The sequence below is a fragment of the Trichechus manatus genome, unplaced genomic scaffold (genome assembly GCF_000243295.1).
Source record: "Trichechus manatus latirostris isolate Lorelei unplaced genomic scaffold, TriManLat1.0 scaffold00042, whole genome shotgun sequence".
Classification (NCBI taxonomy): Eukaryota; Metazoa; Chordata; class Mammalia; order Sirenia; family Trichechidae; genus Trichechus; species Trichechus manatus.
Genome location: NW_004443978.1, coordinates 15,922,566 through 15,933,359, shown reverse-complemented (window position 1 = coordinate 15,933,359; position 10,794 = coordinate 15,922,566). Strand labels below are relative to the sequence as shown.

Here is a 10,794-nt window from a genome sequence, read left to right as displayed (position 1 = left end):
ATGTAGAAATTTTTGAAACAGTGTATCTTTGGCTATGTGTATTTTCACCAAAAAAAAAAAAGGTTGAGAAGTTAAGAGGGTTAATATGTTGTGGGGTTGTTAACCAATGTCATAAAACAACATGTGTACTACCGTTTCATGAGAAACTATTTGTTCTGTAAGCCTTCACCTGAAGTACGACAAAATATACATATATATTAAAAAAAAAAAAAAAGCTAGCCAGAAGCCATCTGGGATGCATCAATTGGTCCCAACCCACCTGCAGAAAAGGATAATGAAGAACACCAGAGACACAAGGAAAATATTGGCCCAAGAGACAGAAAGGGCCACAGAGCCAGAAACTTCATCAGCCTGAGACAGAAGAAATAGATGGTGCCCAACTACCATCAATGACTACCCTGACAGAGAACACAACAGAGAGTCCCAGAGGGAGGAGGAGAAAAGTGGGGTACGTAACTCAAATTCTAGTAAAAAGACCAGACTTAATGGTTTGACTGAGACTGGAGGGACCCCGAAAGATATGGCTCCCAGACTCTCTGGTAGCCCAAAAGTAAAACCATTCCCAAGGTCAACTCTTCAGACAAAGATTAGACTGGACTATGGGACATAAAATGATACTCGTGAAGAGTGTGCTTCTTAGCTTAAGTAAATACATGAGAATAAATGGACAGCTCTTGTCCAAGGACAGATGAGAAGGCAGAGAGGGTCAGGAGCTGGTTCAATAGACACGGGAAATTAGGTGTGGAAAGGAGAAGTGTGCTGTCATAGTTTAGGGAGAGCAATTAGGGTCACATAATAATGTATGTACAAATTTTTGTATGAGAGACTAACTTGAATTGTAAACTTTCACTTAAAACATTATTTAAAGAAAAAAACACACACAAATCCAAAGGTTTAAGACTTGGAATGAAATTGGAACCTAGTTTCTCTCGATCTCATAATCCTGTAACAGTCATTCATGGATAAAATATTTACTGAGCATCTGCTATGTATAAACAAAGCACTGAGCTAGGGGAAGAGAAAAGGGAGATGATTTGTAACATGATCCCACGGTCCTGAAGGGTTCTAGAACAACAGGAAATTGGTTATTGATTTATGAATCTATGTTTTAAGCATTAGGAGACCACAGAGAGGTATGAATAATAAGGAAGGTTTCACAAAGATGCTGTTTGACCTGAAAGGAGTTTTGTCAGGTGGAAAGACAGGAGAGAGACTTCTATTTTAGTACTACGAGAGAACAGTGAATAGTAAAATAACTAGCCAGTAAATGTGACAAAGACAAGAAAAGGCATTACCATAAGTTCTGTATATGGAATTAGCAAGTTACCACCGTATCAGCGAAAGAAAGCCATCCTGAGGTAAGTAGCAAAATTCACTTAAGCAACAGAATACTCAGAAAAGATGTATTCAGTATTGCGATATTCCTCAAGCTTCAGTCGTTATCATACTATTTTAATTATTTTTTGCATATCACCTAAATAATATTTTTCTTTAAATTGACTTTAAAAAAAAACGCTTTGTTCTAAGCAATGTCCTTGAAGTCACAGACATGATGGTGTGGTTTTCAAAGATGTTGAAATAAATACATAAACTATTAAAATTTTCAAAATTTGCCTATTATTAGAAAAACAGAAAGCAAGTATTGGCGAGAATCTGGAGAAACTAGAACCTTCATCCATTGCTGATGAAAAAAATGATATAGCCACTGTGGAAAATAGTTCACTGGTGCCTCAAAATGTTAAACATAAAATTACCATACGAACCAGAAATTCTACTCCTAGTTATACGCTCAAAAGACTCGAAAAGCAGGGACTCAAACAGATACTTGCACACCAATGATCACTGCAGCACTACTCACAATAGCCAAAAGGTTCAAACAATCCACGTGTCCATTAACAACAGATAAACAAAATGTGGTATATACATACAATGGAATATTATTTAGTCATAAAAAGAAATAAAGTTCTGATACACGCTATAACACTGATGAACCTGAAAACATTATGCTCAACAAAAGTACAAATATGTATTAACCGATTTACATATGATTTAAAGAAGAAAATAAAGATAACGAGTAATTTTTCATCCACAGATAACTATTATTAACATTTTGGTACATGATCCACTACTTTTTTTTTATGATAGACTCACTCATTTTTAAGAAAAATACAAATTGTGTCATATCATTTATGTTATTTTATAATCTATTTTTAAAACTTTGTATTATCACATACATGTTTGGATATATCATAATTTAATTAATCAATTCCCTAATGATTCAGGTTACCATTTTTTTTCTTATTTTTAAAACAATACTGCAAAGCACATCCTTTGCACATACGACCAATTATTTCCTCAGACTAAAATCTTACAAGTGTAAGTGCAGGGCTCAAACATTTAAAAATAACACACATACCAAACTGCAACTCTTCACATTACCTTTCCCTTGTATCACTTAGAAAGTCCCTTGCACACAGTAGTTGCTGGAATGGTAACTGTAGATAATAAGTTAAAAATGGTCCTATGAGGAGTCACTTAATTGCCACTTACAGATCCTTTTTCTAGGCTCTGAAACCAACGTAAATTACTGCAAGCAACATGGTGGGATGGAAAGAATGAGAAGACTTGAGTTAGTTCCAATTCTGTGTGTCCTCACCTAAGTCACTTTAGCCTTGCTTCCTGATAAATATATCCTGACTTCCCAAGGTTATTAAGAAAATTAAAGATATGTGAAAAAATTCTGTAAAATTAATCTAAAGGCTTATACGAATGTGTTATATTAATCCAGTGTCCTAAATTAAGTGGAACTTAAAGGGTACTAGACTACTTACCTAACAAAATCAACATCAAACCGTCCTAGCTGGTGGTCCCACTCTGATCTTGTTTTCCAATTTCAGGAAACAGACTCCTATCCGTTCTCCTTATACTTCAGTTTTCTGCCTGGCTCCACTGCCAGTGGAATGAGATCCCACCTCTAACCCCCTAGTACCTGCTACCTAAAATTCTGGGTACTGCCTGTTATCTCCTACCTTCCCAATGTGATCCATCAAAAACTTTCTCTGCCTTTTTGTGATGCTTACTCTCCTTGGGTCCTGTGATTACAGCCGTATTCTCTGGGTCGTCTGAACAACTAATTCTCAGTTACAACATCAACTATCAGCAACATCAACACTCAAAATTTACTGCTGCCACAGGTGACACAAAATTTTAATAAGTGTAGTAAACATGGAAACATGAACTACAGCCAGGTACTTCTCTCCTAGCTCCAAACAACCATTTCTGGCTCTATTATCCACTCACCCCTTCAGACACCTTATTAACTCATTAAATAGCACTACCAATCTCTTCCGACATGCCTAACCCCATCTTTGCTTCAAAGTTCTTTCCACGTAGAATGTTCTGGTCTCCAAACTTAATTTTTCCAAATCTCAATCAAAATAGTGCTTCTCCTGATTGTTCCTGATTATTGCATTTTGAGTGGTCTTTTCCTTGGAATTCTCATAGCTTTTTGCTGAATGTCTTTTATGGTACTTACTGTTATTCTATTTTGTAGTATGGTTAATTAATTTTTTCTTCTACTTTAGATCTGTTATTACTCAAATGTTAGCCCATAGCCACATGTGGCTAATGGGCACCTGAAATACAGCTAGTTCAAACTGAGATGTGCTATAAGTGTAAAACACACCACATTTGAAGACTTAGTTTTAAAAAGTACAATATTCCATTAAACTTTTGAATATTGATTACGTGTTGGAACGATACTATTCCTTACACTGGATTAAATAAAACGTATTATTAAAATTAATTTCATCAGTTTCACTTTTTTAATGTGGCTACCAGAGAATTCAAACTTACGTATTTCTATTAGACACTGCTGCTTTAGACTAGGGCCACTGTATAGCATTTAGCAGGTTATCTGCAAAAAAGCTATGGGGGACGGGGAGGACTATCCATTCAGGGGAGGAGAATCCATTGCTTCACTCAAAGAATCTGTCACCTCAGCAATCTGAACCCTGGGAGATGTGTGTTTCCAGAGGCGAATACCTTTTTCTAATTTGCTCAAAGGCATCATATTAGCTAGCAGTAGAGTTCTGAGATGGGAGACCATGTCTTACTCATGTTCTGTCTGTCAAAATCAAATCCATTGCCATCAAGTTAATTCTGACTCAGAGCGACCCTACAGAACACACTAGAGCTGTCCCTTAGGGTTTCCGAGGAGTGGCTGGTGGATTCAAACTGCTGCCTTTTCAGTTTGCAGCCAAGCTCTTAACCTCAGCGCCAATACGGCTCCTATCTGCCAATAAACCAGAAAAAACCAACCCCGCTGCGGTCAATTCCGATTCATAGCGACCCTACAGGAAAAGCAGAACTGCACCATAGTGTTTCCAAGGAGTGGCTGGTGGATTCAAACTGCCAACCTCTTGGTTAGCAGCTTGAGCTCTTAACCACGATGCCACCTAAACAAGTATTTGTTGAATGAATGAAGGAATGCATGAGTACCTAACTCTACTTACCTGCTTCAGAAATACTGCTTATCACACAATGATAACTATAACGCTTTTGCTGATTATAAAATATAGCTCTCACTACTGGCCACCACAAATCCAAGTCATTATTTAGCTTCAAGCCTCAAATCTTCATTTGTCTGTCTTCTAGCAATTATGGCACCAAATCAAAAATTAATTATCATTCCATGGTATGTTTCTCTTTCATTGCTTTATACTTCCAAATAAATATTTGACCATTCCCATTATATTGGTGGCACGGTGGTTAAAGCACTCAGCTGCTAACTGAAAGGTCGGTGGTTCAAACCCACCAGCTGCTCCACATGAGAAAGATGTGCTGGTCTGCTTCCATAAAGATCACAGCCTTGGGAATCCTATGGGGCAGTTCTACCCTGTCCTATAGGGTAACTATGAGTTGGAATTGACTCAACAGCAGTGGGTACTATACCATGAAAATACTTATTAAGGAATGTTTATATTTTAAAAGATCAGCATAAGTAATGCAACACTAAAGAATCCCTAATTCTTTCCCACCAACCTGACTGTATTTTCCTTCTTGTCTCAGAACACTTGACCTTGGGTGATTTCACTTCAGTGATGTCCAAGCTGACCATCTTTAGTTTTCCTTTAGGAAAGTCATCTGTACTACGTTGAACAATGTCTTCTTTCTCTTTTGTACCTTTCTGTGCAAATTCTTTGCTATCCTTCTTGGGACGTATTTCTGAATCTAACTTCTTAGATTTAAAGGACGTTTTTGCTTTCTGAATTCTTTCAGAATTCTCTAACTCATTTTTGCTTTCAGAATTCATTCGATTAATTTTCTTGGTTTCTTTCTTTTTCTCCTCAACTAGACTTTTTGAATCTATTCCTATTTTGGTCTGGGGTTTTTTCTTCTTCATTTTCTTTTGATTCAGGGCTTTGCTATCTTCATCAGAGAGATCTGAATCAGAATCTGAAAGGTCATAGTAACGTTTCAAGTCCTCTGTAGTACTGTGGTTGATGGGGCGCCCTCTTTTATCCACAGCATAATTCAACTTGAACTTTTTGTCATGAAACATGGCTCGAAATCTCTTGTCAATTTTGACTTTTTTATCCTTTTCTGGCATTTCCCAAAATCTTGGGTCCTTTGTAACCCGTTTAAACCGCTGGTCACTCATTATTTCTTGTTTGGATGCCATTTTTAAACCTCTGGACTGGGCAAACGCTTGAAGAAACCAAATGCTAAAAAATAAAATAAGTTTGACAATAATGAAGAGTTAGGAATATACATAAAATTTTTGAAAAAAATATTAATTCACAGTATAAGTTAACTGAAGGTAACAAGTCTAATTTCACTTCCCCTACTTGCTCTGGATTACATGTAGAAAAACAAAACCATGTCAAAATATCCTCTTTTCATTTGAACACATTTGGACAAATAAACATAAGGAAAAACCAAGCAGAATTCCAGAGCTTTATATTGGGGTAATTGATTAGCCAATGGCACTCATTTAGAATTTCTATATGTATTCCTGTTAGTGTTACAAATTAAAGGATAATGTAATTAAAAGACTTCCAAGCCTTACTTTGTCTCCCTTGCTTCTCTGCATTCTGGCCCTATTCTCACTGTTAATCCTTACCTCCTGCTACTCCCAAAAGCCTGCAGTTCTACAAAGCCAGACTCCTAACTACTTCATAAACAGATAAAATCAATTCAGGTTTAGCTCACAAAACTCCCTATTTAAATTCTACTAACCTTCAAGAACCAGGTAAAGTCTCTCTAGTTAGTATAAATCACTTTTTTCTATAATACCTTATGCTATAATAAATTATTATATTAAAATATATACACACACACACAAATTAGTACCGTTCCCTTAAAAAAAGTGACCAACGGTTTAGCATTTCTGGATTTAATTTTTAGTAAATGTCAAAACTAACTGACCATTAAAAGCAAATAGGGACCAATCAAAGACGGTAGTTATGCTATGTTTCCAGGCTTCAAAAACAAGGCTTGACTACAAGGCTGTACTTTTTTCTTAAAACGACGTTTTTTAATGCCTTAACTAAGTTTCAAAGATGCATTTACACACTTAAACAAAAATAATACTGGTATTAATAACGGGAGCTCTTAGCTTTAGATGTACTATTTAACCCTCCGAGACAGCCTTCCGACGTAGACACCATCTCATCCAACTAATAAAGGTAACATGTGTAAATATTTAGAATGAAGATCAGATATTCGAACAGAAGGGAAAGCGATCAGACTCAGTTCCTACGCCCGCCCTCATCTCCGTGGCCCACCCTCCTCTTCAACCCACGCGTCAGGTTGAACACTGAACGAGTGCTCCCTTCTCCTAAAGCTATTGGGCTGAGGCCCCTAGAGAAAGCGACCATTGAGGAGGATCAAGGAAGTCTGAAAAATGAGGCCAGAAAGGTCAGAAGGAAGCCCACAACTTACGATTCCGAAGCACACCCTGTCAGACACTGGTTCTTGCCCCTCCACCGTCCTCCTTACGCTCAACAATGCACTCTGATCTCGGGTGCCTTCAGTAAGCCTCACGTGAGACCCATACCCACAATCCTCCGCGTGGCGCCCGTCCGTAACGGCACGTGAGCTAGGCCAAACTACTTCCTCTATTTCTTCCGCGAAGATTTCTATGGTAGTCTCCGAAGCAGCGGTGGCGCATGCGCGCGATTGAAGCGCGCCGGCTAGAGCGTCGCAGGTAAGGATGCTGCGACTCAAGCCGCTTTGGTGTCTGCGGCGGCGGCCTCGGTTGGGGGGGTTCCTCGCGGAAAACCTCAGCAGCAGGGAGGTCGCCTCTGGCGTCTCTTCTCCGGACAGTGCCTCGCCTAGGGCTCTGAATATCTTCGACCGTGATTTGAAGAGGAAACAGAAGAACTGGGCGGCCCAGCAGCCCGAACCGATGAAGTATGACTACCTAAAGGAGGAGGTGAGATCGCAGGGGACCGGGGAAGGGCGGGGCCGAGCCCAGCCTTTGGATGCGGGAGCTCGGGCCGGGCCCTGAACCCACCTCGCTCTGTGACCTTGAGCAGCTGCCCTGCCTCACTGGGTTTCTTCTGTAACCACAGGAGGGGGGGCTCGGATATTCATAGGATTTTATTCATTCGTTCATTCATTCACTCAGCAAATATAGCTTGAATTACAGCTGTAACTGGGGCAAAGCAAGACGGCTGTCCTCATAAGGATTGCATTCTTAGTGGGGCGGGGGGAGAGGGTGGGATGGGGGCGCAGAGGGCGAAACCGTAGGCAAGAAACAAATTAACCAATACGGTATTTCAATTAGGTCAGGGAAATTAAAAAAAAAAAAAAAAGTTAAATGGTAGTGACTGTTGTGGTCAGGAATGACCCGCTGGACAGGAGACCTGATGAAGAATTTCGTAGTCAGGCTGAGATTTGGGGGATAAGCCTCTAGGTAGAGGGAAGAACAAGCGCAACGAGTCTGAGGCTAAAAGGGCCTTGTTGAGACCTCAGTGAAGCTGGAGCTTAGAGCTCTAGTGAGTGGGAGAGGAAGTCAGGAGGGCCCGAGTCATTAGGGCCTCATAATGTAAGGGCTTTATATGTTCTTCTCGGTGCTGTCCATCTAGTATGATAGCCGCTGGACACGTGGCAGTTGAAACACTTGAAATGTGACTAGTCCAATCGAGATGTGCTTCAGGTGTAAAATACATACTGGATTTCAGTGAGGAAAAAAAATCATGTAAAATATCTCAGTATTTTATATTGATTGCATGGTGAAATAACCAAATTTTCGATATATTGGGTTAAATAAAGTATATTCTCTAATTTCTCTTTTTACTTTCTTAAAAGTAACTACTAGAAAGTTCAAAACTACATGTATCGTTCTCATTGTATTTTTTAAAATTTTTATCGTGCATTAGGTGAAAATTTACAGAGAAAATTATTTTCGTTCCATGACTTTGGTTTCATTTTCCACAGTGTGTCAGCACTCCCCACATTTCCATCGTAGATTTCCTGTTTCTCTTTCTCCTGCTTTTTTACCCCTTCCTGCCTTCTCATCTTTGCTTTTGGGCATATGTTGCCTTTTCAATCTCTTATAATTGATTGTATTAATGAGCACGTCCCTCTCGAGTGTTATACTGTTTTTATTTTTTGAGCCTGTCTGTGGTTTGGTTGAGGAGTGGTCTCTGGGAGTGGTTTCAGTTTCAGTTTAGAAGGGTGTCTTAGAGCCATAGTCTTGGGGCTTCCTCCAGTCTCTGTCAGACCAATAAGTCTGGTCTTTTTTTGTGAATTTGATTTTTTGTTCTACAGTTTTCATCCTGCTGTATTCGGGACCCTCTGTTGTGATCCCACACAGCTGTCGGTAGTGCTGACTGGGCATCTCATCTAGTTCTTCTGGTATTGGGGGGGCATGTAGGCTCTATGGTTCATGTGGTCCATTAATCCTTTGGACCTGTTGCTCCCTTGAGTCTTCGGTTTTCTTCACTCTTCTTTGCTCTGGATGGCAAAAGACCAGTAGTTGTATCTTAGAGGGCTGCTCACAAGCTTTTTAGATCCCAGATGCTACTCGCCAAAGTAGGATGCAGAACTTGGTCTTTATGAAATATGTTGTGCCAATTGACATAGGTGTCCAAGGCTATGGTTCTTCACCTTTGAGCCTAGGAACTTTGTCCCGTGAGGTGTTTGGTTATGTCTAAGAAGTAGCCCTAACTGTGACCCCTGTGTGCTTTATTGTCTGTATTAATACGTAAGCAGCGCATTCAGTTATGTATAGAGAAATATCCACTACCAAACTTATATCTGCAGGTGAGTCAGGTGAGTGTGTTCCCTTAAACACCCTCTCACACCTTTTGGTATTTCTATGTATCCATTCATAAGTTAGTGTTTGTTACTATTGTTGCAGGATTGTCTGTGCTATAGTAATTATTGTTGCCCGCTGTTCTTAGTTTATCTCGGTGTCCTCCCATGCCTTGGTCATATTTTGCTGACATTCTCCATATCGTCTATTGCCTTTTCCTTGACTGGTAGTAACACGTGTCTTCTATTTGGTAATTTTCCCTCCCTCCCATCCCTGGTAACCATCAAGGAATTTTTTTTTTTTTCCTGTGTGTAAGCTTTTTCTTGTTTCTTTGAAATTGTGGTTTGATACAATATTTGTCCTTTTGTGATTGACTTATTTCACTCAGCATAATGTCCCCAAATTCATCCACATTGTGAAATATTTCACAAATTCGTCATTATCCTTTATCGTTGGATAGTATTCCAATGTGTGCATGCACCACAGTTTGTTAATCCATTCATCTGTTGGTGGGCACTTAGGTTGTTTCCATCTTTTGCTGTTGTGAATAATGCTGCAGGGAACATGAGTGTGCATATGTCTATTTGTGTAAATGGCTCTTATTTCTTTAGAGTATATACCTAGGAGTGGGATTGCTGGTCATAATGGTATTTCTGTTGCTAGCTTTTTAAGGAAGCGCCATACCGTTTTCCATAGTGGTTGTACCATTTTACATTCCCATCAGCAGTGTTTGAGAGTTCCAATCTCCCCACAACCTCTCCAACATTTGTTATTTTCTGTTTGTTTGTTTTTTAAATTAGTGCCAGTAATGTTGGGGTGAGATGGTGTAAAAACAACTTGGAGGCAATTTCTGACCTCCAGCCCCACACGGGGGAAGGAGAACCAAGATCAACAGCACAAGGCTGATTCCCATGAGGCAGAGGCCAGACAAGCCTACTCTCTCCGCCATCTCTATCAATTCTGACACCAACTGTCCCTCCCACAGCACTCTCTGCTGGGTTCAATAATTGATTGCAGTGGCCACACAGAACTCACAGACCATACTCACAATTATGGGGTTTATTAGGGAAGTAACAGTTACGGTTCAGGCTCAGGAACTCTGAAGATATAGTTCTTCCATCAAGATACCCTCTTCACAGCCATGCTCGCAGGCATGCCTCTTCCTGGCCCTCAGTCTCTGCCCAGAGGCACTCAGCTTTCTCTCTCTGTGGGCCGGGAAGCCCACCACACCATCTCCTACTGATCTCTCCTTCCTTGGTGGTGGTGGGCTCCTCCTTCTGCTCTGGAATTGGCTTGCTTTTAAGGCAAAACTGACCAGTCCCCTTGATAGGCCACAATTACCCTATCACACAGTCACCTTGGTGGGAGTTACAAGCCCTGCCTAGAAAGGCCACACACAAAAGTAATTAATCTACCACAGATGATATCTCATTATAGTTTTGATTTGCATCTCACTAATGGCCTAGCAGAGCCCTGGTGGCGCAGTGGTTAAGAGCTCAGGCTACTAACCAAAAATGTTGGCAGTTCTT

The 10,794-nt window shown here is 40.0% G+C and overlaps 2 protein-coding genes across 3 annotated transcripts in view; one reads left to right on the top strand and one right to left on the bottom strand.

The window, feature by feature from the left end:
• The window catches only part of ESF1 (ESF1 nucleolar pre-rRNA processing protein homolog), an 88,781-nt gene extending 81,715 nt beyond the window's left edge, over positions 1-7,066 (bottom strand). For both annotated transcript variants that reach the window (XR_002824103.1, XM_023731429.1), the window contains exons 1-2: positions 6,946-7,066; positions 5,044-5,726 (exon numbers count right to left, since the gene is read on the bottom strand). Coding sequence is in view for 1 of the 2 variants with exons in the window: in XM_023731429.1 (XP_023587197.1) it covers positions 5,044-5,683 (640 nt within the window). In the remaining variant the exon portion in view is untranslated. The remainder of the gene's footprint in view (positions 1-5,043; positions 5,727-6,945) is intronic.
• A 91-nt stretch (positions 7,067-7,157) lies between these two features.
• The window catches only part of NDUFAF5 (NADH:ubiquinone oxidoreductase complex assembly factor 5), a 40,030-nt gene continuing 36,393 nt past the window's right edge, over positions 7,158-10,794 (top strand). The window contains 2 exon segments of the mRNA XM_004376486.3: positions 7,158-7,197; positions 7,200-7,438. Coding sequence (XP_004376543.2) covers positions 7,173-7,197; positions 7,200-7,438 — 264 coding nt within the window. The 5' untranslated portion in view covers positions 7,158-7,172.